The sequence below is a fragment of the Delphinus delphis genome, chromosome 17 (genome assembly GCF_949987515.2).
Source record: "Delphinus delphis chromosome 17, mDelDel1.2, whole genome shotgun sequence".
NCBI lineage: Eukaryota > Metazoa > Chordata > Mammalia > Artiodactyla > Delphinidae > Delphinus > Delphinus delphis.
This window is the reverse complement of record NC_082699.1, coordinates 38,670,395-38,697,149: the sequence shown is the minus strand read 5'-3', so window position 1 is coordinate 38,697,149 and position 26,755 is coordinate 38,670,395. Positions and strand designations below refer to the sequence as shown.

General features: G+C 42.5%; 1 protein-coding gene and 1 long non-coding RNA gene across 5 annotated transcripts; one reads left to right on the top strand and one right to left on the bottom strand.

Annotated features, from left to right (window-relative positions):
- Window positions 1–922: 922 nt before the first annotated feature.
- PDP1 (pyruvate dehydrogenase phosphatase catalytic subunit 1) lies at window positions 923–9,653 on the bottom strand. Of its 3 annotated transcripts, XM_059994901.2 has the most exons (3): window positions 9,489–9,595; window positions 8,675–8,709; window positions 923–5,071 (listed from the first exon to the last, which is right to left on the bottom strand). In XM_059994901.2, the coding sequence occupies exons 2-3, from the start codon at window positions 8,703–8,705 to the stop codon at window positions 3,411–3,413; spliced, it is 1,692 nt and encodes a 563-aa protein (XP_059850884.1). In that variant the 5' UTR covers window positions 8,706–8,709; window positions 9,489–9,595; the 3' UTR covers window positions 923–3,410. The 3 variants fall into 3 exon arrangements, with proteins under 3 accessions (XP_059850884.1, XP_059850882.1, XP_059850881.1); XM_059994899.1 differs by lacking the exon at window positions 8,675–8,709 and having other exon boundaries at window positions 9,489–9,653; XM_059994898.1 differs by lacking the exons at window positions 8,675–8,709; window positions 9,489–9,595 and adding an exon at window positions 9,351–9,385.
- Window positions 8,964–26,047, top strand: LOC132413133 (uncharacterized). Of its 2 annotated transcripts, none has more exons than XR_009516616.1 (4): window positions 8,964–9,157; window positions 11,154–11,297; window positions 20,512–20,672; window positions 25,460–26,047. It is a non-coding gene; the product is annotated as an uncharacterized lncRNA (long non-coding RNA). The 2 variants fall into 2 exon arrangements; XR_009516615.1 differs by lacking the exon at window positions 25,460–26,047 and adding an exon at window positions 24,262–24,766.
- The last annotated feature ends 708 nt before the right edge of the window (window positions 26,048–26,755 follow it).

The window sequence follows — 26,755 nt, the reverse complement described above, 5'->3', positions numbered from 1 at the left end:
AGTCAGCTACACCATCCCAGTCCTAACTTAACAGTCAGCATTTAAGCCACTTCCTTCCCCAACCCTAATCACAGCAATGGCCGATGGAGTGATAAAACAGGACCATCAAAAACCGAGGTATTATTTGTCTTTTTCTTATAGGACGGTCATTAGCTCAATCACTTAATGAACTAAATCAACTCAACAAGATTATCAGTGGGAGAGGTACAGAGAGGTCATTAGCAAAGGACCACTCCCTAATCCCTCCAAATTTTTCACCATGAAACATTTTCATCACTTGTTTAAAGGGCATTTTTTAAAAAGTCCTAGCATTAAGGTACGGAACATAAAACTCACCTGTAATCAATCACATCTGCAATGTTAAATCTATACTTCAACCAAATAATATCCCTGGGAATTGCTAACCTAAAAGTTAGCTCTAAAAGGGGAGAGGAAGGGGGCTAATAATGCCCATCAACAATGGATAAATTGTGATACATTCATACTATGGAATGCTACTTGGTAATAAGGAAGAGACTATGAATACACTCAACATAAATGAACCTCAAAAAAATGAACAACCGTCAGATACAAAAGAGTACATATTATATGATTTCATTTGTATGAATTTCTAGAACAAGTAACACCGATCTATGGTGATAGAAGTCAGAACAATAGTTTTGTGGGGAAGGATTAACTGGAAGGTGGCATGAGGGAATTTTCTGCTGGAGTAATGGAAAAGTTCTGTATCTTTATTGGGGTTGTGGTTACCAAAACTCAAACTACACATTTAAAACCTGTGCATTTTACTGAATGTAAACTATACCCTCGTTTTTTGTTTTTTAAGTACTATCTATCTAGAGGATCCTAAAGTTAAGTATAATCTACCCCCACAGAAAGCATCTAATGAATCTTACTATTAATTAAAAACCAACACAGGTCATTCAGAAAGCAGATATGAAGCTTTAATTCACTGTGGGCATTTCTCTGACCATTCTCTATATTATATATGAACTTTTCACATTTCTTCACACAGATACAAGACAGTTGTTTTCCCCAAGTACTGTGTACCATACCACCATCCCATTTAACTAGCTAAGGACGTATTATAAATACCATGAGCCACTGACTAAATACAGAAGTTGATACATATGTTAGAAAGTATAAATTAAAAAAAGTTTAAGGCTAAATACCATGAAAGTTTACACATATTCTTTAATTCTAGATATCAAATCACAGTGACAACCAATTATAATAAAATCTCAACTTTTTTTAGATGATAATATTCATATTTCTAACATCCAATTATTTTCATTTTCATTATTTTCATTTCCATACTGTTAACTCCACACTGCATTTTCACTTCTATAGAGAGTAGACAGGCTTTTGGACTGCAGACCAAGTTTCTTGTGTAATAATAAGAATTACTATCTTGATCATGACCATGGGAAACCAAATTTATATATACTGTACTACATAGAGACGAGACTTTACTAAGTATAAGATAATGTGGAACTCTTTAGTGGTGGTGTTCAAGAGAAATTCAAATAGTAGCCTGAAAATTAGTTTTAACTGCTACTGCATTCTACATATATTTCATTAAAAGATGAAGTCTCTGTCAAAACACTTATAAATAAGTATATAGTACAATAGCTTTTCCCCCTCCAAAATACTGCCTGGGAGGAAAGTTCCAAGCTGACTCAAGGGAAAAAAAAAAAAGGAAAAAAAAAAAAGGAAAAAAAAAAAAGGAAAAAAAATAGACCTCAGAAAACAAACATATGGTCTTCTGAGCTGCAATCTTCCTGAGTCTATTTTCAATTGGAACAAATTTTGCAGCCAATTCTACCTTGCTTCAGTGTCCACAGTCCAGAGGGAGTCCTTGGATATCTAGTTCATATTCTACAGAAATCCGAAAGGACCTAAACACCCCTCAGCTAATTACACAAGGGAAAACTGATCATGTTTTGTATTAAAATCTATGTGAAAATCAAACATAGTCATAGCCATTCTTTTATCAGTGATGCTACAATAAGTGATGAAAATATATGCACAGCTGTACATGGATCACCATTAAACACGGGAACAAAATGCCATTTGATGCATATTAAATAAGCTCCCAAAAAGCCAATTTGAATATATTTATTTTCATTTACTTTGATACAGCATTGGAAGAGACTGCATATAATTATGGCGACTGCTGCAAACAATACTTGATGCTGCTAAGTGTTCCATTAAGCATGAGGCATGCACAATAGTTACCTTTAAAAATTTCTCATGTATATATCTTAACATTCCTATTTATAAGCTGCAATATGTTTAAAGCATTTAGTAATTTTTAAACCAATTATTTTAATTGACCTACATCTAAGTGGGGAAAAACAAAAAACTTCCTCCTCATTTCAGCACCCGAAGGTAATATTAAACCTTACTCCCCAAAATTATATATTTAAATTTATTTTATATGTGTCATCCTTAAAAGTCCAAAAGTGATGAAAATTATTATCACTACTAAATTAGAAGTATGATTTCCCAGCAGCAGTCTACCCAGCACACACAGCATGCCACGCTTCGGGGGATTACATGGTAAGAGTGACGTGCTGGTGGCTGCAGATGACAGTAATTGAACATATCAGTCTCTTCTCTTCATTCTGGATCTTTTATTTCAAACTAAATAAAGCTTTTCATTAATATAAACTGAAAAAATTATTTTTCCTTTATTTAACATCAATAAGAGTAGATAAAACTAAATACCTTTATTGTCTTCAAGTGTGTGGCAAGATAGAAAATGTTTCAATCACATTAGGTAATCAGGGGTGGGGAAGGGGGTAGCGTTTGTTTTTCCATTTAAGCAGGATTCCAGTCAAATAAGCACACACACTTACAAATTCAGATTACTTGGTTCTCGGTCCTTTATGGCTTAAAGCACTGGATTTGAAAACTACTTCAGGTTAAAATAAAGTTATATGAATAATGCATAGGCTGTATATCTAGGAGATCATGCAATAAATAAATGTTCTCATGTACAGTGGAATCTTGGTGATGAAAGGGGTCTGCAGGTGTGAATAACGTTTTTTCGTTTTACCAAGAGAATATGCCCAGCAAGTTCCTTGCTTTGGGCCTATTCAAGATCCTGTTTGTAAGGTCATCCTGATTTTCTCAGGTTGAAAAAAGAAGCCAATGTCATAAGACATCTGCAGTAAGGAACTGACGTGCCTCAACTGCAAGTGCTGTGAGGTCCGAGCTAAGCAGAAGGAGACTCAGGATCCTGCCACCTGGCTACAAAGTCAACTTGGACTACTTGGCTGACTAGAGTATCAAATGGGGAAATGCTTAGAATGACCCACTGGAAATGTTTACTATATTAGTATCTTTTAAAAATCTATCTGCTCTTTAAATCTATTTCATGTGAGAACTGCCAGGGTAAGATCCACTCACGATTCCTGGTTTTGATATGCCCCTACGACATGAGAATTGAACTGAACTACAATGATTGTAATGTCATCCCTGTACATCCTAGCAAGCTCTTCAGGAAGACTAAGCATTTTGGAGAGGCGCTCGTGATCAACAGCCCCAAACTCGTTGTTGCCCACAGCATGGCGAATTAGATGGGTTGCTGCATTCTGATCCTCAAATACCGATGACATCTTGGCTCTCCTTTCTGTTAAAAGGCCATGCATCTGTCCCAGAGTCACCTTATAGCCACCAACAGCTATTGGCTGTTGGTGATGCATGCCTGTTAGGTACTCGCCCACAATCCTAACCACATCCTGCCTATGCATTGTCTCCCACAATCCATCAGTCGCCAATACCAGAAATTTATCCTGTGGCCTTAATCGGTGGTAAGTTACTTCTGGCTCAGCAGTGAGATAAGGAGGTGTGTAATAATTAGGAGGGATAAACTTGGTATATTCGTTGTCATTCAGCTGGTCTGGGCCAGATTCTATCACTCTCTTTTGAAGGTCAATGCTCCATTTGAACTTTACGTCTCCAAAAGCCCTAAAAGGCATCAGTAAGCCAAGCAGCCGATCCTGTTTCACCACACTCTTGGCCTCATTCTTTGGGTGCTCCAATTTCAGGCGTTCCACTTCTCTTTCATTCTGAGCATTGTGGTCATTAGATAGAGTGACTGCTGACCAAGAGCCGTCCTCTTCCTGAACACCCAGCATGGCTCTGCTATCACCAGTATTGGCCACATGAAGGTCAACACCATCCACATGGGCCACACAAGCTGTGGCCCCAGAAAATGCCACTCGAAGCACCAGGTAGTTGAGGAAAGAATTGGGATCACCGACTTGAGCCTCCAAGGAGATGTCATTATCAAGCCTCTTGAAAGCATTAACCAAAGCCTCCTTAACATCAATTTCAGTCGACTCCCCAGTGTTAAGGTCTATAAGCTCTTGCCAGTAAGTCCTCAAGCTGTTGAAATATAATTTGGACGCCTCCTTACTGAAGTAATCATTGGGATGCTTGTGCCACTGGAGAATGGGGAGCAGTGCTCGACCGCTCTCCACCGCATTTTCGATCTCTAGCAAAGTCTCATGGGGTAACAGAGAGACAGCAATATAATAAAAGAGTCTTTCACTGACCGCCTGGGAGCAAGCACAGCCTGCATGGCCATCGAAAACCCCCAAAAGCATCCCTCTGGTCTGCAAGCAGGTTGCTGCACTTCTCCGGTCCTCAATGGGTGCATTCGCAGGCAGCTGATTGCTGTCAAATCCAAGGACAGAACTGACATTTTTGCCATCAAATTCTGGCACTTTGAAACTGTATTCATTAGCTTTCAGGATGCTGTTGACTTGTGGAGGTGTAAGGTAAAATTTCTGTGGTGTGGAAGCATATCTCCTTCCTTGGGTGTACTGCCACCAGCTCTCCTTTGGCCTATAAAAGGTAGCATATGCCGGATGGGGTGTGTATCTCAGGCGACTCTGAGGAATGTACGGGGGTGAGCAGCAGAGATGTCTGTGGTGGCAGTAACATGCAGTGCCATAGATTCTGCTCAGTTCACAGTGACGGATCAGAGGGAAAAACAGTTGAGTTGGTGCTGGCATGGCATCAGAGAACAGCGGCAGGCTGGAACTTCTGACTGGGATTCCTAGACAGCAAAAGTTACATTCTGATTACTTAATCTATTTTTGCTTTCATAACAAATGTTTAGCAGGTGAATCTACAGGCTCCCTGTGCCTCCTAAGGCACTACATTTTACACACATATCATGTACTATTTCTACAGGATATACTCTGTTAAGCACACCTCCCAATCACTTATGGAGCCAGGACTGAACTGTCGTCGAGCTTTACTTTTCTCTCTTCCTTGTATTTCTTTGTGCAGCACAAACTGTGCAGAATGTACAATAGATCTGGCTGGGGAGAGTGGAGGAGACGAAGGTTATATAACATTATGCAGTGGCAGTCTACCTGGCCAATCACCCTTCTCCCTATCCTTAAAAAAGGCCGTGGATCTCCCAAATTGCACAGGGACTTCTCCCATTTATGAAGATCCTGTTTCTAGACCAGTGGTCGATTGTTAGCATTTGATACACATGGCTACTACTATAAAAGTGTTGGGATGCAGCCCCAACCTGTGTGTATTCATGAATTATTTGTAAGTTATATACGTATGCTACTACATTAATATCATGTTCATTATAACCTGTACAAGAAAAATTTTACATAATGAATAAAAATAGAAGCTCCAAAATGCCCTCCCTGCATCCTAGTAGATGGTCTTGCAAACAATGTTTCTCCAGACCACTGTGCCAATTTGGCAGGTTTAGGGACATAGGTCTGCCACCAATTCACCACATAATCCTGGAAAAGCTGGATCACCGCTTTGAGCCTTGCTTTCCTAAGCTGTACGTGAACACATCAGAGCAGATGCTATCTGAGCACGCTTCCTGGACTCTGTGCCTTTATAAAAAGTGTGCATTGAAGTGAGGCTTTGATATTAAATGCAGGGTTCATTTATTTGTTGTTTAATTTTAGTGTATTCTTTGCGATAAAAAAAAAAAACTAAGTATTCTAGCAGCTCTAAAACTCTGTTAATAACATAAATGGTCGCAGTTCTGGAATTTAATTTACTTGCTACCGTTTTCCTCTGCTTATCAGCCATGAAAGAAAGCTACAGAAATATGATTTTCGTCTACAATGGATCCCAAGTAGAATTCACCCCTAGAAAAATATTTTGTCTTACATTTTATAAGAAAGTTATCTATTTGCACTTGGAAATTAATAAACAGTGAAATAGTAGTCTAATGGTCTAAGGTTTGGCTAAAAAAGGTAGAGCATTATAATCATGAATAAACCAAAATCATGTCACTTACTATGTGACACTGAAAACATTTTGCTGGGCATTTATCTAGAAAATTTAATAAACATGTATCATTAATTCAGGTAATTTTTACAAGAAGAGAATCCCTCTTGTAACATATATTTCCCCTGAATTCTTGAGGTATTGCATCAAAGTATTCATCTGGCCTATAAATAAACAGGCTTTATATTTTAAATAAGAAAACAAATGCAGTAAACAAAAGGGAATAAGGAATATAAAACCATCTGAGTCTGAATATCAACTATTCCTTCCTAAGGTTGAACACATTAAGAAAACATTTTACAAATATCATAGAGAGTGTTAGAATATATTACATTATTTTCACGCACCCTCTTTTGAAACACGGTTAGAAAAAAGATAAGTGGAATGCGGTGAAGGGGGCAGAGAAAACAGAGAATTTGCTTCTGTAATAAGTGCTGTATAAGCCAGTCATATAGAACTCCTTTTGCATGTGATAGAAAGTACCGTTATTTTAACTACAGTATTTAAGAAGGGATTTGTTTACAAAATTGAGGACAAGATTAGGCAATAGAAGGAAATGATTAGAATTTTGGAAATAAAATCAATAACTAAATAAGTATTCTGAAAGGCAGTCATGAAAAACAGAAATTCCAGAAGAACAGGAATCTATCAAGACTAACCACTTAACTAACAGCACTTCAAACTGAATACCTGAAAGTCATCCAAAGGTTAAGTGTACATGACTGAGCCAGGAGATGTGCTCAAATGTGGGGCCACATGACACTGGCTTCTAGATATGAATCATATCTCTTGCTAGGTTTGTATGCAGAAAGCACATTAACTTATTTCATGCTTTGTATAAAGATTTTTTCTGTTATTAAAAATGTAAACAGACACCAATCTTAATGAAAATAAATTTTCTCTGTAACTTTATATACGTTTGCATTTATGCTTACTTTAAAACTTAAGAATCTTAGAGGGAAAAACGTGTATTTCTGTATGGAATGTAGATTGAATCAAAGCACTGTGTGTGTGTGTGTGTGTGTGTGTGTGTGTGTGTGTGTTTGGAGGGGGGTTTTCACAGATAGATGCATACCAGGATTTGGCTATATGGTGTCTGATCAAGGAATAACAAGTCTAGGAAACCCACACTTTCCTTAAATTCCTTTGCTTTGACAATCCTCCTGCTTTTGAAATTGACTGCAAAATGAACTATTGTGGCAAAAAGAACCGACTCATGCAGCAGATGCTTTGAATAATACGTAAATTCAAACAGCAAGCACTCTAACATACATTTTTCCTTCAGGCATAAATTCTCAACATTAAAAACAAAAAAGCAGAGAGTGAATTTTATTAACTCTATCTTTCAGTTACTCAGGGGCTTAGCATATGGACTGACTCCCAACTTGCCTCCAAAAGTCAAATTCTTAGGGAAGTTACCTACTCTGTGATTAATGAACATTCTATCACCACCAGTACAAGTAACATACTCTCTCCATCAGACCAGTTACTACTAGAAGTCGAAGTACTTTCAAATGCTTTCATAAACCATTAAGGGAGCATTCAAAAAACTCTGTGAGTATCCTTCTGAATATCCTGTGATTCAACAACAAAACCCCATGAAATCAAAACTTTTGTCGACAAACTTGCTAAATTAATGAAGTAGACGGCTCTTGATGAGGCAGGAAGAACCGCAGCAAGGTTCAGTTGTGGTAAACTGAAGCACTGTCAAATTTTCCAGTTATTTCTGGCCACAATTTCACTTAAAAGGTCCTATCCCATGATCCAGACTTAGCCACCTTATATTCAGCATCTTAGTCTTAGGCAGATTTTGCCAATTTTGCCCACGACTAATAAGGAAAGATGAGCTGTAACCAGCAACAGGAAAGAGATCCATCCATTCTTACTGATGTGCTCAACAGAGTTTGTGCCAAGAAATGATTCAACTTCATCAATAAACTCGCAGAAGAAATTAGAGAATGCAATTACTGTACCGACTCCAGAGCTCTTTAGGTTTGCAAAAATTTTGGTGTAAACGAAAAAAAAATGCTATACTAACCATTAAATGTGTCAGAACCCCAGTTTACGTAATTTGATTGCATTAAACACCCTGCATAAAGACTCTCTGCGATTTTTCAGCATTTTTGGTTAATGTCTAGACATTTCACAGCTCCTGTTATCTCTACATGAATGAAGAAACCGGTTGCCTTCGGAAGACACGAAGCCCTAAGCCAGCACTTGTTTGATTAGTTTCCTTTGTCCCTACCTGAAAATTGCACTCACTAAGGCATCAAAGCTATCTATCTCACCTCTTAATTCCACGCCGACCCACCTAAAACCATCCACACACAAAATCAGTCAACATCCTTCCTGGGTACCCAACGCAGGTAGTTAAGTGAATACCTACCAATTCGTCTGGGCCCGGGACACACACACATTCTCCTGTCATCACAACACGGAGCCGACAACATCCACAACCCGCGCGGACAGCAGCAGCGACAGCAGCACCGGCCCATTGAAAGCAAGGCAGAGATGCTCATTAGAGGAGGCGGCGGCAGGGGAGGCGGGAGCGGAGGAGGGGCGAGGTCTCGCCCCAGGCGGGTGAATGGGGCTAGGAGGGGGGAAGAGGATGGAGGAGGAAAAAAGGGGTGGGGAGAAGAAGGAAACCAAACAAACCAACCCAGCCCGCGGGAGAGGCAGAGCTACAGTGGAAGCGGCGGGGGCCCCAACGCCCGCAGAAGCGCGCCCCGGGACCGGCCCGTCCATCCAGCCCGGGAGCGGAGCCCACGGGCGCGCGGCATCCTCCGCCCGCCCACGCCGCACCGGCTTCAGTCCTGAAAACTGAGGGTCGGCCCGCGGCGGCTGACTGTGGGATCACCCTGGACTCGAGGTGTGTAAGGGGAAACCCTCAGGCAGAGACGCCGCGCCACCTGCGTCGCACCTCCCGGGATCCCACCCTCCCGCGGGTCCCCACGGCGCCCCCGGCGCTGACAGCGGGCGCGGCGGGCCCGCCCACCACCCCGAGCCTGCGGCTGCCCCCAGCGCCGCCACGCCCGCTGCGGCCCCGACGCCCTCACGCGCACCTGGCGCTCCGGGGTTAGTCCCTCCGCACGCCCGCGGCCGCCACTCCCCAAGCGCGCCGGCCGCCCCCTCACAACTTTGGGTTGGTAGAGGAGGATTCCGGAAGGGCCGGCTCGGGGCCCGGAGTAGGGAATACGAACCGGGCACGGCAGGGGAGGAGCCGCTTCTTCTCAACAAGGAGGCGGCCGCGGCGGCGGCACCTCCGGGCGGTCCTTCCACGCAGCCCAGCGCAACTCCCTGTAGCTCGGCCCCTTGCCCCAGCCCGGCCCCCTCAGCGACCCTGCCCCGCAGGGCAGCCACCCTACCCCGCCCACACTTTCGGGCCGGAGCTCTTCCCGCCTTCCGATTGGCTGCGCAGTGGCGAGTGGGCGGAGAGGAGGAGAGCAGGCCGCTGCCCGGCTCGTGGGAGCGGAAGAGCGGCGCGCTCCCCGCCGGCTTTGTGACGTCATGGGGGTCAGACAATCCCTTCCATTCCGCGCGAGGTGCCCATTGGTTCCGCGGGCCCGCCTCACGTGACCGCGCCCGCGCCTGGTTGCCTGGTGGAGGGTGGGGCTGCGCGCGGTTAGTGGGTTGGCGGCGGAACGGGTTGGAGAAAGCGTCTGGCCCGGACCAGCATCCCCAAGCGAGCTGGGCCCCGGGACCGGTTTCTGCCTGCCGGGCAGGCTTCCGCGAATCTCTGGCCTCTGGCGGGGGGCTGGCCGAGCCTACCCCGCGCCTTGCGAGTGGGCCGGGGCTTCGTAGGTTTAGGCTGTTGGGGCGGCTCCCTGCCCAACGGGAAACTGCATTCGCTGCAGTCGCCCCTGCCTGGAATAACAAGGCGTGATAACCCGGGAGTATCTGTGGCCTCATTCATTTGATACTTTGCAGATTTTAGGAGTGTTGCCGTGGATGTTTTCTGTCATTTTCTGGGCACCTCTCAGGGCCCAGGGAGAGAAAGGCGGTCTAAACAGCAGCAAGAGGAAGTTGTGATGAAGGAATTCTTTCCCCTGTAGAGTAGGTGTGTGCTCACGTTTTCTGAAGGGCTTTGAAATCAGTATTGACTTACTTGCCCTGAATGGTTACAAGGAAAAGGGTAGAATGCAGTCTGCATTTGTGACGAAGTGGGAAGAGCCCTGGACTCTTGTGTCAGGACTTTCATCCAAGTCATTTCCGCTCCATAAGACTCAGTTTCCCCTTCTGTGAGACGAGTTGTATTTGGGGTGGTATTGGCAGCCTGGGGTTAAAGGGAAAACATGTCAAGGGCTATTTCATTTCCTTCTGTCCACACGTAATCCCCTCTTTATGGGAAATGAGTCACTGATAGTGACTTCTAAAAGCTTCCTCGGAGATGGTATCAGGTAGATCATTGCACTTAACCCGCCTACTGTTAAACAGTTTACTTTGATTTATTAAGCATGTCTGCTTACTAGCCAATAAAGTTCAAAAGTGATGTGAGCTGGATATAAAAACTGTCATGTTAACAGTATTGTGGAGTTTTGTTTTTATTAATTTGCATTATCTGATTTTTATGTAATAAAGGAAAATTTTTATAGACACAAAACAGTGCCAGGAACTGGTTCTTTATAACTCCTACGTCTTTCCAACTGCCTTCTCTATTCTCTAAATAAATTAGAGGGCCTTTTTGCCCAGCACCAGGCTGCCCATGGAACTCTTGTGGCTATCTTTATGTGGCCTTCATCCCATTTTACATGGGTCTTGCCTCACTTCACCCCTCCTTTCTACTTCTCAAATGAGCATCCCATAAGTTTGTAAATATATATATATATATATATATATATATATATAATTTTTTTTTTTTTTTGCAGTACGTGGACCTCTCACTGCTGTGGCCTCTCCCGTTGCGGAGCGCAGGTTCAGTGGCCGTGAGATCCTCCCGGACCGGGGCACGAACCCGCGTCCTCTGCATCGGCAGGCGGACTCTCAACCACTGCGCCACCAGAGAAGCCCAAGTTTGTAAATATTTTTCATTGTCCTTTATTCTATTGAGTATCTGATTTATGTATCTGGTTTTCTGTGGTCTCATAGAGGCAGTATAGGGTGGTATATAGCAAAGTGAGTAAGAGCACAGCCGGAGATAGACTGCCTGAGTTCCAGTCCCAGCTCTGCAGCTTACTGTGTGGCCTTGGGCAACCTCTTCCTGGCTCAGTTCTTTCATAAGTAAGATAGGAATAAAAATAGTAATATTTTAAAACTTTTTGACCTCTCAGGGTTGTATTGAGTTGATACATATCATGTTAAGTAAGTACAAGCAGGTAGTAAGGGCTATATAAGTATCAGCTATTATTAGTATTATAGACATGTCCAGATGAGTGTGTTTGTTTTAATTAAGGACTCCTAGCGAGTAGGAAACCCAGACCCTCAAGTGGAATATGTTCTACAGCTAGATACTAAGAAGTCATAATATTAATAGATTGGAGATTCTTAGAACCTTAGGAAATCAGGTTAAAGTAATTTATTTACATGAGGAATGTCACTGCCTCTTAGCCCCTACGTTGCAGACATGGAGACCAGGTAATTGAAGGTAAGTGGATTTTTATTTTGAGAATTTCTGCCTGAGGACTCAGAAATGAAGTTTACATTAGGCTTGCCTGTTGTCTATAAACTTTTTCCTAGTGATTGTGAAAATAGAGTCATGAGACTCCAGAATATATACATCCATATCAATGACTTCTTCAGATCATCTTGGTGGCGTATCTCATTATTCCACACCAACATTGCCATTATTCAGAGCACTTTTTAAATTACCTTTTCAAATTGTTTTTGGATCTGCCCAGGAAACTCCAACTTAGTTTACTATAACTAGCACCTTGGTTTTTATACCAAAGTAGTATTGATTCCCTTCTGCTAATAGTTCTGAATGACCTATTTCTGAAAATACCACCCACTCTCAAAAAATTGGTATTCGCCACCAGTAAATATAGTCAAAAGAATTTGTCATGAGAACTGAAGGCAATGCCAAAGTATTTCTGGAGTCAGAATAAAGGCTCCCCAAAGTAATGGCTTTGAAATAAACTCATTTAGAGGTGTAAGTTTTGTTCTCTAGCTACAAAGTTGTATGATTCAGTGATAAGTATGTTCTAAATAAAGTCATAGTACTTCTGCAGAGGAACCAACTGCTTGTACCACTGGGGGAGATTCTTTAGTGTCTCAATCTTGTCTTTCCTCTGGCCTGGCTTTCTTCCTGTCTCTAGATGGAGCTCCATTTGGCCACCCAGTAAATAGGCTTGCTTCAGAAGTGCTGTTTGTTTATCACATGGCCATCTGGCCAAGGCCAGGGAAGGTCTTTGGGTTTGCTGCTCTGACCCCACGGACTGTTTTAGTCACCAGAACACCTGTTGACACTGTGACATTGGAAGGTAGATAAAAGTAGCACTGAACAACACAGGATTGTTGTAAGGGCAGGCAAGGAGAAAGGAAGGGGCTTCTAAAATAGTATGGTACAAAGGAAGCAATGCACAAAAGTACCTGTTTTGTCTACACAGTGTTTTTTGTGATAACAAAAATGAAAGACAGTTCCTGAATTAGACCATTAACATGTAGTCATTTTCTTGCCCTAGAATAAACCTGGAGATGAGCAAGCGCTCAGCCAGATTGGCCTGGTGTTCTTGTGGGTGGATGATAAAAACCCTTGGGGGTATTGGAGGTTAGCTGTGACCACATGGAGATAGTCCAGTAGAATCTCAGTGATGCCAGCCAGGAAGCTTAAAATAGACCTGCAAGTGGGTCTGAGATGCTGTCAGCCTGATGCCTGGTGAACTACCATGGCCTTTGCCAAAATCAGTGATTAGAGGGAAGAGAGGCTGCTAGACACTCATCTTTAACTCCTCCAGGTCTTGGACAGGAAATCAGCAAGTACTTACTAATTATGTAAGCAATAGGTACCTGTTTTATTACCATCCTGGGGTTGAGAACTGCTTCTTTGAAATTAAATTATTTGGAGTTATGCACTGAGATCAACAAATCATCTGTAAGAAAGAAACAGATCATGTAATGTGGCTCATTTCTTGTGGGCCAGAGGCTGTTATAGGTGCATTCAGTTTTGTCTTATTTAATATTTTAAAAGTAGTCCATTCTCATCAGAATACATGAGGCAGTAGTATGTTTGAGGGAAATATATATATCATCGTTCTCTTACAGAATTAGGGACAAAAATCTCCTGGGAAGGAGGAAGCTTCTGTGCATTAATTTAACATGACAAAGAATATGAAAAGTGGGTATCTAGAGTTGCTTTATTTCAGAAATCCCTGCTTATGGTGCTGTCTTTAAATATTAAGGATGATATGTTTAGGGGAAGGGGTATTCTTCTCCAGCCATCAGATAATCAGGCAGGATTACTTTTTCATTCATTACTTTTTGTAATTCTGTAGATAATTCTCCAGAATACAGAGGGTAAAAGGTGAAGGGTTTCAGGGGAACTGAGACCTTGGGGTGGGTCTAGAGCACTTTACAGCAGGTGCCCGGGCATGAGTGCCCCTGAAGCAGGTCACGCCAATATGCGGACTTCCGCAGAAGCTCCCACACTGTGAACTCAAAAATAGTAGCTGCTGATCTGCACACTTCTTAAAAACTATAATTCTTTGCTTACCTGTACACCTGAACTGTAAGAGTATAAGCTTCTTAAGGGCAGGGATCCTGTCTCTTTTATACACCCATATAAACCCACAGCTTGGCGTATAGTGAGAACTAACAGGTAGTGAGTGCTTACTTTATACTATCCCCTGTTCTAAATGCATTGTCTCATTATATCCTCATAACTCTCATATGAGGTAGGTGTCACCATTATATCCATTTCACAGGAGAGGAAACTTGAGTCTCGCTGAGGGTGATTGGCACTACTTACGTAAGTAGGAAGTAGTACAATCATCTGCCTTGCATCTTAGCTTGCGTTCTAAAGCACTATGTTATAGTGACCACTGCACACAATAGGTGATCAATAATGAACTCGTTTCAAGTAGAGACAAAAGTAGCATGTTGCAACAGGTGAATTGTGATAATTGAGGAACTACAGAAAGTTTCACATTTTCATTATAGATTTGAGGATAAACTATATCCTTATAATTGCAAAATTTCCACCCTTGTTATTGTATCTGTAACCAGCAATAAATTTTGCACAGATAAGTGTATCACCACTGAATGGCCATTCTTGTCAGAGCACTGAAGTGTTTGGTTATGTTTTTTCAGGAAAAACAATTGTAGTTTCGAGGTAGGAGATAGATGGGCCCCAGGCTGAGCAGCTACAACTGGCCCCTGCTAACACCTTGAGATAAGACACCTGCAGGAGCATCAGGCCCTGACTGGGTGAAAGACAGAGTGACCACATTTTTCACATTCTTGTGGTCAAAGGGATTTCCTAGCCCACACAGGCATAGAGAAGGTCCTCAGGGTTCAAAGGAAGGAGGGGTGTCAACCCATAGTATGTCCTGCCAAGCTCCCAGAAACCTTCACACTGGAATCCATCTGGATCGAGAGATTCATGTACCAGGGAGGGCCCTGAGTCCAGCCAAGTATGGACACAAGTGAGATGATTGGCCGGAGACACTCTGGAAGGCTGTATCCACATAAGCAACCTAAGCCGTCCCCATTCTGTGCCTCACTCCAAGTCCACCTGTATGATCTTCCACGTGTACTTTGCTTCTAATAAATGCTTTATCTCCTTCACAATCTGTCTCTGCTGAATTCTTTCTTCAAAGAAGACAAGGACCAAGGTCCTGCTTCAAGCCACCGCACCCCTTACCCCAAGATATCAGCTATAAAACCATGTTTTCCTTGGAAACTAGATATTATAAATATTTGTAGATGAATACCTAATGTGTTCAATTCACATCCTAGTAATAAACTATAGTGGACATGTGATATGAAGTGAACAATTTAATCTATTTAAAGCTATATGTTCAGTTTACAATATTTTACATTTAAGCATATCAACAGGAGAGGGAAAAGTTCACGGAGAGAAAGAAGACAGAGGAAGAATGTTAATAAGAGCTATCGAATTATGTATCCAGTTTCTGCTAGGAATAATGGACTCGGGAAGTCTAATCAGAATATTTAGGGGACTTCCCTGGTGTCCCACTGGGTAAGACTCCACGCTCCCAATGCAAAGGGCCTGGGTTTGATCCCTGGTCAGGAAACTAGATCCCACGTGCCACAACTAAGAGTTCGCATGCTGCAACTAAAGATCCCACACCAGCAACGAAGACCCCGCATGCTGCAGCTGAGACCTGGCACAGCCAAATAAATAAATATTAAGAAAAAATGTTTAGGGAGTTACTAAGGTACAATATCTGGGTTGTGATTTTATCCCTTCTGAAGGCATTGTGGTTTTGTAAAACAAGCATAAGTTGGAGCCAGAGACACCAGAGTTCAAATCCTAGCTCTGCTTCTTACTAGCTGGCTAATCTTTCCAAATTTACCCAATAGCTTCAACACTTTTAAAATCTAAAGAGCGTTATAAGGATTAATGATAATCTAAAGGAAAATGCCAAATGATGGCTGGCAAATAGCACAAAATAGTAGCACCTGAATGAATTTCCTATTGCTGTTGTAACAAATTACCACAAATTTAGTGGATTAAAATGGCACACATAGCTTACAGTTCTGGAAGTCAGAAGTCTAAAATGGGTCTCAGTTGGCTAAAATCAAGGTGTCAGCAGAGCCGCATTCCCTTCTGGAGGCTTTAGGTGAGAATCTGTTTTCTTGCCTCAGCCAGCGATGAAATGCTACTGCAGTTCCTTGACCCATGGCTCCTTTCTCCATCTTCAAAGGGAGAGAGTAGCATCTTCAGATCACTCTCACTGTGATCTCTGTTGCCTTCTTGTGATTACATTGGGCCTGCTGGGTGATAATCCAGGATAATCTCTTTACTTTAAAGTCAGTTCATCAACAACCATAAACCCATCTGCATACTTAATCACCCCTGTGCCATGTAGCATAGCATATTCACAGATTCTGGGGATTGTGGTGTGGACATCTTTTAGAAAGGGGTGTTGCTCTGCATACCATAGGGCTTTTCTCCCTTAACACTTGTTCATTCATTCACATACTTATTAAAGGAAAACATGAATAATAAAAGTATCCTTACCCCCCCCAAGAATCCTTCTGTTTAGGTAGAGAGCTTAGATTTAGACATAAAAAAATTAACTGATAATACAAGATAGTATGAACAAGCCCCAATATGAGCCATTCAAGAGGAGAGATCACTTAGATGAATGAGGGAGAAAAAAAGAATCACTGAAAACTTTGATTTTCCCTCCACAGAAGGTAAACGTGATCTTAATTTGCATTAAGGTAAGAACTAAGGAGGGGATAGCCTCCCTCCATTTTACCTTGGTGAATCCCCAACAAACTTTGAAGGGTATAAAAAATCTTCAGTGGAGCCAGAGGAGGGCAGCCAACAGGGTGAAGAGCCTAGAATCAGAACATGTAAGAAATTTAGGGATATTTATGGTATGGTCTTCAAATACCTAAGTGACAGACATACGAAAAGAAATCTAGATTTATCTTTGAAACCTCTGGAGTTTGAAAAAACTAGAGTAAATATGTAGAAGTTAGATTTACACTCAGTGTGCTAACTTGATTTGGTTATAGTTTTCTGAAATGGAATGAGCTGAGTTTCCTGTCCCTGGAGGTATTCAAGTAGAATCTAGACAAGTGTCAAAGAATGTGCTCCCAAAGCACTTTGTTCAGGTCTTGAACATTGTACTTACATTGTAATCATTTGCATTCCAGTCTCCCTGTGCAAACTGCGACCTCTTTGGGGGCTGAATCTATCATATTCATTTTTACCTGGCTTAGAAGTTACCAAATGAATGTTGGGTTGGTGAATAGGTGATGCATGAATGAGGCTGAGGGTTGGACAGAGTAACCTTTGGAGTCCTTCCAACTCAGACTCTCAGTTCTCAGCTAGGATTTCAACTAGGTTTAAAGGATGGAATTGGCTGCAGAAAGGGAGTGGTGGTGTTGCGTTCTGGATTTCACAGTACAGAAAAGGCCCAGAGACAAGAGGGAGCAAATGTGAGTGGAAGAGCTATGTTGGGTGAAGAACAGGAATGAGAGTTGGGGCAGGCGTTTGGGTTCTTTAATATCAAAGATGTCAGATTTTCTCATGCTGCAGTCTGGACCCAGGCTGACACTTGACTAAATCCTGATGAAAGAAGAGAGAAAAAGTGCTCTTACAATCCTATTCATTTTGGTTCTACTGGGAAAGACTGGAGACTTACTATGGACTGAAATGTCCCCCACCATTCTTTTTTTTTATTTTTTTAACACCTTTATTGGAATATAATTGCTTTACAATGGTGTGTTAGTTTCTGCTGTATTACAAAGTGAATCAGCTATACATATACATACATCCACCTATCTCCTCCCTCTCGTGTCTCCCTCCGTAACCCCCAATGTGAAGGGTTAGGATGTGGGGCCTTTGGGAGGTGATTAGGTTTAGATGAGATCATGAGGATGGTGCCCTCATGAATGGGGGTGGGGGGTTAGTTCCCTTATAAAAAGAGACACCAGGGAGATTTCTCTCTCTCTCTTCCCCTCTCTCTCCCTCTACCATGTTAGGAGACATGGAGAAGGGGGCCATCTACAAGCCAGGAAAAAGCACCCTCACCAGGAAACAGAATCAGCCAGTACCTTGCTTTTGGATTTCCCAGCCTCCAAAACTGTGAGAAATTAGTGTCTTTTGTTTAAGCTGCCGAGTCTATGGTATTTTGTTATGGCAGCCCGAGCTGACCAATACAGGGCTATTGCCTAAATATGACAGTAAAGAATTAAAACTCAGAGCTAGGCAGTGGCAGCAAGAATATAAAGGAGGAGTCAGATGGGAAGAGACATTACTGAAAACATTAAGACTTGGTGGTGAGGTCAATAAGAAAGTGTTTAAAGGGGAGGGTATCAAAGAGGCCCAAAGCTTTGAGCATGAGTGACCATGAGGGTGGACATTTATGTCCACTGCGTTTCTTATTGCAATGTAAGGAATATGAGAAACTATTTGGAATATCCAGGATTTTCCACAGCTGTTTCCATTAAGTTTGTGGGGGAAAAAGGACTATTTTTAATATTGATGAGGATGGAAAGTCAAGAGTATTAGGCTGTGAAGGGAAAACCTTTTTTAGAGATGAGCTGTAGTACTGGTAAAACTCTGCCCTGAATGGCAGTAGTAACAGCAGACACTGTTGTATAAGCCCCACTATGGGCTGGTATGATACGAGACATAGTGTCATCATCCCATTTCCTTAAATTACCCCTGAGTGTGAAGGCCTGAGCCTGTACCCCATACAGTGTCTGCTTTAGGGAGTGCCCAAGGAAAATTCTCATCCATGTTAGCACTAAGTATAATTATATGTTTCTTCAATAATTGGATTTTCTTGGGCTTTCCTGGTGGCGCAGTGGTTGAGAGTCTGCCTGACGATGCAGGGGATGCGGGTTCGTGCCTCGGTCCAGGAAGATCCCACATGCCGCGGAGCAGCTGGGCCTGTGAGCCATGGCCGCTGAGCCTGCGCGTCCGGAGCCTGTGCTCTGCAACGGGAGAGGCCACAACAGTGAGAGGCCCACGTACTGCAAAAAAAAAAAAAAAAAAAAGGGGGTTTCTTTTTAAAGTTTTTGGACTCTGAGCTAACATTTGACCTTATGTGTGTGTGGTGCACTTGTAGGGGTGGGGTAGGAGGAGGCTGGAGGAATTATGCTAAGTTTCAGAGTCAGATTGTGGCCCAGTTTTAACATGTGTGTAATGTATTATTATTATTATTATTATTATTTTTTGCGCCACCAGGGAAGCCCGTAATGTATTATTTTTTAATCTCTTTCCCATTTCTTATTTTTCCCCTATCGTTGTTTTTCTATCCTCCCTCCTCTTTTAATCTATGCTTCCTTATATTTTATGCATCCCTGAAAGTAGTCTTAAATTTGTTCTGGAACAAAGGAAATTAAGTATAAATATATTTCTATTTATATCAGTCCCCATTTTATAGATGAAGAAGCAGAGGCTCAATTAATTTATCTAACTTACCCAAGATCACAGTGGGTGTATTAGTTACCTATTGCTGAGTAACAAATCACCTCCAAAATTAGCAGCTTAAACCAACAAACACATATTTTCTCACTTGGTTCCTGAGGGCCAGGAATCTGGGAGCGGCTTAGCTGGGTGGCTCTAGCTCAGTGGCTGCTAAGGTTGCAGTCAAGCTGTCTGCTGGGGCTGTAGTCATCTGAAAGCTTGACTGGGGCTGGAGACTGCTTCCAATTCACTCACATGGCTGTTCACGGAACATTTCAGTTTCTTGCCTCACAGGCCTCTCTTTAGGGCTGCTCACAACATAGGAGCTGGCTTTTCCAGAGCCAGTGATCTGAGAGAGACAAAGAGAGAGACTTCGAGGCAGAAGCTGCAGAGTCTTTTATGACTTAATCTCAGAAGTGACGTACAATCACTTCTGTATCCTATTGGTCACACAAACCAACGCTGGTAAAGTTTGGAAAGGAGTCCACAGGGCATGAGTCCCAGGGGTGGGATCCTTGGGGCCTGCCAGCCTCAGTGAGGAAATAATGTAGCTGTGCCTGCATGATGTTGCTTCTACAAAAGCACTGGATTCAGATATGCTCAAGTTTGGCCCCCAGAGCTGTTTTCATTTCTTTAGCCTGAAGAATAGGTGAATGAGCACAGCAAGCTGTGAGGCTCTGGGTTTCAGTTTTCTTCCTCTGATCCCGCTTACAGTTGCCAATGCTGCCACAATTTTATCCATAAAGCTTCGTGTAGCTTCATAACTATTTAATCACTGCTAAAGGTAAATTTAAATTTGATCCATGGGACAACACTAAATGATTTAACTGTTGGGTACCGCTAAGAAGTGAAAAGTAATAGCTAACATAACACTGTATAGGCTGACAGCCTCTGAATTTGTCAATTGTTTCTTAAGAGACAGTCTAGGAAACAATTGATTATCATTTTAATTCCTTCCCCTTTTTATGTTCTTTGCTTCATGGAGATATATGTGTATAAAGGATAGAAGTTTTTGGTGATTCCGCCCCCCATAAGGTGATTCCACCCCTCATTTGTCAATGTAATGAGAAAATCCATAAAGATATTTTTATGGAATATATTTTTACTGCATTGCTGATCTGTGGCCAAATTATGTCAGGGTAATAAATTAGGACATGTTGTTTTCCTGAGTTTAGGAAACTGCCGGGTCAGTGTTCAGTATTCAGACCGCAGATCCATGACTCACCAATAAACCACCTGCATAAATGAACACAGTGGATCTCATCTGCTGCTGGCTATTACCCTACCTCTTGATTCTTACTCTGTTCTGCATCAGGAAATTCCATTTTCATTTGAGGTATGTATAAATCAATGTCACTCTCCATGTTTAAACACGACCCTAAACCAATTTCTTAGCCGAGATTGTTTTTCAGAACAATGGTGTTGACTAATTATTTAAACTTCAATTAAAATTTGCAAGCCGTAGCTGTGTGCCAATGGTATTTGATGTTGTTATAACTTCCTTTACATACCTCTAGGACCTCCCTCCAGGGCCTATTGTGGTATGCCAGTTTGCAAATAAGATGGTCAGTTTTGTCTAGGGAGAGAATTTTCTCTTTACATTTGACTGACTTATGTACAAATTAATTTGATAAGTTCTCTTAGAGTGCTTACTGTGTTCTAGGTTTTGTGCCATGTTCTGTACGTGGATAAAAGGGTAAGACACAATCTTTGTGCCTTTAAAAACTTGTGGTCTAGCTGCTAGATAAATATTAACAGGAATAATTATGAGGGCTTCCCTGGTGGCGCAGTGGTTGGGAGTCCGCCTGCCGACGCAGGGGACATGGGTTCATGCCCCGGTCCGGGAGGATCCCACGTGCTGCGGAGCGGCTGGGCCCGTGAGCCATGGCCGCTGAGCCTGCGCGTCCTGAGCCTGTGCTCCGCAACGGGAGAGGCCACAACAGTGAGAGGCCCACGTACTGCAAAAAAAAAAAAAAAAAAAAAAAAAGGAATAATTATGAAACAGTGTGATATAGCAGAAGTATTCACAAAATGCTTGAGGAGAAAGAAGGGGATTAGTTCCACCCAGTGGTGGAGGGAGATGATAATCAGGAAAGACCTCTTTTAGATCAGTGGCGGCCAAATGTTGCTCCCAGGACCAGTGCCAGTCTCTGATAGAATTTTCACTGACTTGTGGCAGAGTGAGAATAAAACTAAATTCCATAAGCTAACTTTAAGATTAAAACAAATTCTTTATTTTGCAATTATGTACTGACATTCTTTCTCCTGTTATGTTGTCCTTTGCTTTATGAACTCATGGTGGTAATATGTATTATTATTTGTTTTCTTTCATTGCAAATTGAAACTTGGCAACCTTGGATCATCCAAAGTTTCATGTGTTCATTCATTTATTGGTCCTTGAAATCCAAAAGGTTAGGAGCCCTTGTTATGGATGGTTATATCTGTGCTGGGGTTGGAAGAAAGATACACTCATATAAAGGCATTCCTGCTGTTTGCTTGTCAGTGGTTTAACCACATCTACATTAAGGGGAAATTAATTTGTGAGAAAGAAAAAAAATACTCTTGCTTTTTATTTTTTAATTTTATTTATTTATTATTTATTTATTTATTTTGCGGTACGCGGGCCTCTCACTGCTGTGGCCTCTCCCGTTGCGGAGCACAGGCTCCGGACGCGCAGGCTCAGCGGCCATGGCTCACGGGCCCAGCCGCTCCGCGGCACGTGGGATCTTCCCGGACTGGGGCACGAACCCGTGTCCCCTGCATCGGCAGGCGGACTCTCAACCACTGCGCCACCAGGGAAGCCCCACTTGCTTTTTAAAACTGGTTTTGAATGTTTTTCTAGTATGTGTCTGGGGGAGTGCAGGGGGAGGGTAGGTGTAAGAGAAAAACACTGTGCCTGCACTGGTGCAGAATTTGAACTGTAGCATTGGAAAGCCGCTGTTGCCAACATGAATACTAGTTTTAGAAGGATTCCCACCCCCGTCTCACCCCCACCCACATAAAATCTTAAGAAGTTTAGATAAAATTAAGCTTGATGATTGTAAACCTTCTACTTCTTTCCAGGTGTTGGATTAAAAAATAACCTTTATATATACGGGCCCTTTATTTCCCCTAATTTTTCACCAGGGGACAGGAGAAAGAGTGAGCCATTGTATCTGTGTGTCTGAGCAGGTCAGTGGCAGTAGCATATTTAACGTGTCACATTTTCAGTCTGCCTTGTTCATCTCACCTACAGTAGAAAAGCTTTTCATCTATTTGCAAATGGATGCCTCTCAGGAGTTGAGCTATATCCATAATTTTAGAGAATGTTTCATCTTTGAAGAGGGATTCAAAGAGAATGACAAAGATGATAAAAGGGCTGAATATCAAAAGATATTAGATTTAAAAAGAACACTTGTAGGGATTCCCCTACGTGAACTCTGGGGCAGTGATCTTACAGGAACTTATCTGCCCTTAGTTCCTCCCAGCATAAATACTTTAAGAAATGGTCAAAGATTTCCTTGAAAATTTGCAAGACAACACTTGCAAATAACAAGCTCTTCTTATACTGTGCGTTTGGAAGCAGCCCCGTGTGTGGTGAAGTAAGAACCTCTGAAGTCAGAGGATTCAAATTCTTGCCCACTCCTTACTACTGTCAAGTCACAACCTTGCTAAGCTTTAGTTTCCGCCTCTCTACAATGGGAATAATAGTCTTACTGCATAGGGCTGTTGTTGTAAGCATGAAACAAGCACAAACTACTACTATTCTTATATTTAAATTTTTATTATTGCTATTTCTCCTGAAAGGAGAGCCTCTCTCCTGGCCCTTCTCTCCTTCTCTGCTCTGCACTGTCTTCCATCTCTGAGTCTGGAGGGTCTTGATTCAAGTGAACATGTGTACTGGTTGATTCTTTCAGCTTCCTTGAAACCTCCATCTGCACATGAACAATGACAACAAAATAATGTTTATAGGGCAGATCATTTATTTTGCTTAACTGTCATATATTAAAGCAAATGAATCAAAATTGTATGTCACAATATTTCTAGACAAAATCAAGTACAGAAAAAAATGTGGGTTGTTTTGTTTTGTTTTGTTTTTTGCGATACGCAGGCCTCTCACTGTTGTGGCCTCTCCCATTGCAGAGCACAGGCTCCGGACGTGCAGGCTCAGTGGCCATGGCCCACGGGCCCAGCCACTCCACGGCATGTGGGGTCCTCCTGGACTGGGGAACGAACCCGTGTCCCCTGTATCGGCAGGCGGACTCCCAACCACTGCGCTACCAGGGAAGCCCAGAAAAAATGTTATTTAAGCAAATTATACACTCTATTAACAATCCACAGGCATCGCTCTCCCCATGACCTTTAGCAACTCAGCAATGGAATATTGGAAGAATATAAACACACTAGTGATGATGAGATGATGGAATATTCCATGTCCTTCCTGGTTCCTGCTTTGCAAGAGAGAGAGAGAGAGAGAGAGAGAGAGAGAGGTAGAGAGAGAGGGAAACATGGCCTCAAGGGATAGAATTGTGATGTGGTCTGGCACACAGAGGTGTGCTGTCCACCCTGAAATGACCAGCTAAGCTGTTGGAGATTAAGATAGAGAAGTTAAGAAGGGCCCTTTACACACACTCCCAAGCAGCAAATTTTGTAATTAAGTTAAAAGATGGTGAAGAGGTCATGAGGTTACATCTCTTGCTTAGAAATGTTGAACTGACCTAACCTTGAAGAGTACTGAGTCATTCCTTCATTCAACCAATAATTGTTGGACACCCAATGTGCACCAGACACTGTTCTGGACACTGGAGGGCAAACAGGACCAAGCCCCTGTTCTCATGGAACTTGCAATCCAGTGGGGAAATCAATGTGTTAGGGGAAACACTGACTGAAGCTGCCCACCCTGGCCAGCACCACAGTAACCATTTGCATGAGTTATTTTACAACAGGAGGTCCTGGTAAGCACATGGAACTAACAAGCCACCACCAACCAGAAGAATTCGGGAAAGGTCAAAAGGAGACGCCAGCCCGTATGTCCTACCAACCTCCCAGAATCCTCCTCGCTGGAATCCAGCTTGGCTGAGCCATGCGTGCACCACCAGGAAGGACCCTGAGTCAGAATGATCGGCCAGAGACTAACCCAGAAATTAATCCCATCACCATAAAACCTGGGACTGTGAGCCACGTGGCACAGCAGTCCTCCTGGGTTCCCTTTCCCTCCTGCTCTCCACGCGGGTGCTCCTTCCCACTAAAGTCTCTTGCTTTGTCAGCACATGTGTCTTCTCCGACAATTCATTTCCGAGTGTTAGACAAGAGCCCACTCTTGGGCCCTGGAAGGCGTCCCCCTTCCTGCAACAAATACAGAAAAAACTCCACAGGAATTCACAGCAGAACCAAACTTCCGGTGGCATAGGAAGGCCCTGAGGGTGGCCTTGGTGACTGATGGGTCATAATCACCCTGCTTAATGTTCACTCAGAGATTTAGGTGTGTTTTCGTGTTATTATACTAATTACCAAGGCAGTAATTTGCAATTAAAGCCACAAGGGGTTTTGACCTCTCAGAAATGATTGACATGGCTTTGGAGATCTATTTTTGTCCTGCTTTCTCAAGTTCATGTTCTTTGTGGTAGCCAACAAGGAAAATACCGCGCTGCCACAAGTGTAATTTTATAAGCTCTATGTTATCCGTGACACTTGGGCTGTCGTGATGCTGACATGCTGAGAAGCAAACCTTTGATTTACCTAATGTAATTTTGTGCTTTAAGCATTGGGGTTATCTACCTAGGGCTTTACTCTTTGATATAGTTAACTTTTTTTGGTATGCCTTCTTAAGTTTCAATGTAAATTTTAATGAGTCAGAAATCTTGCCTGAGACCAAAACCTCGATAATATTATATGTGCTGGTGAAGCCATGAGAGTGACCTTCAGATTTCTGTGGGCAGGTGGTTTGTAAAGGAGGAGGGTTAGTTTTAACCTTAACCCCCCTAGAACCCTTATGGAAAACATGTGGTAAATCAAGTAGGGCGTGTTAGGTGTTGCATTTCAGCTGTGCAGTGATATCTAATACCAAGTCAGCATTTGTTGTTTACTCTGGATGTACTGTATTAAGTAGTTAAGAACAAGCCTTCTCTCATATATCCCCCGCAGATAATTCATTAATTACAACAGGAAAAAAATGGTAACTTTACAGTGGGGAGACCTGACAGGTACCACCATCACCAGCGAACCCGACATCCTCAGCGATGGCGTTGTTGACCGCCATGAAGTTCTGCCAGAGATGCCATGGGAAGTGCACAGCCTCACCTGGGTAATATTCCTACCAAGGAATGGTTAACCTGAATCTAATCATGAGGAAACAAGCAGACAAAACCAGATTGTGGGACACTCTGTTAGGAATTGGCTCTGACTCTTCAAAATTGTAATGTTGGAAAAGATAAAAAAAAAAAGTGGGTAAATGCTCCCAATTAAAAGAGAAAGAGACCTGGCAGCTGGAGGATAAGATGGTGAAGGAAACTGAAGGAAAGGACAGTAGAGGGAAGGGGAGGGGAAGAAGGAAAAAACTATCTATAAAAGATATTTGGGGGGAAGTTGGAGAAATTTGAATATAATCTTTATTTGATTATCCTTTTGGTGTTAAATTCCTTGAATCTGATCATTATGAAGGAGAATGTCTTTGCTCTTAGGAGATACATGATGAAACATTTTAGATGTGAAATGTCCTGAGGTCTGCAAACTTTCAAGTGCTCAAGACAAAAGTAAACATAGAAAGAATAAGAGAGAAATAAACATGGCAAAATGTTAATTGGTGAGTGTAGGTGTAGGGAATATGTGTGTTCGTTGTGTTATTCTTTCAATGTATCTGTCTAAAGTTTTTCAAAACAAAAAGGGGGAGACAAGGGAAGTCTATTTGAGGGAAATTATTATAGAAATCTGGAACAAAAACAAGAAGTAAGAAAACATACATGCATACAACTTAGCTGTGGTGCCTCAGAGGAATAAAGCCCAGGATGGGGGACAGACCCTGGAGTAGGAGTCACAAAGGTTGTGTTCTGGTGTGTCCTCGGCCATCACCCTCCCTGGGATCATGGGCAGTTTGCCTAACTCTGTATTCATTTCCTAGGTCTGCTGTAACAAGTGCCACAAACTACACGGCTTGAAAAAAACAGAAATGTATTGTCTCACAGTTCTGGAGGCTGAAGTCTGAAATCAAAGTGTTGGCAGGGTCAGGCTCCCTCTGAAATCCAGAGGGAAGCATCCTTCCTCTCCTCTTGCTCGGTTCTGGGGGGTTGCCAGCAGTCCTAGGCGCTCTCAGCTCGCAGCTGCAGCCCTTCAATCTCTTCCACCATCTGTTACGTGGTGTTCCTCCCTCGTGTGTCTGTCCCGGTATCCCTCCTCCTCTAGTAAGGACAGCAGTTGTATTGGATTAGGGTCACCCTAGTGACC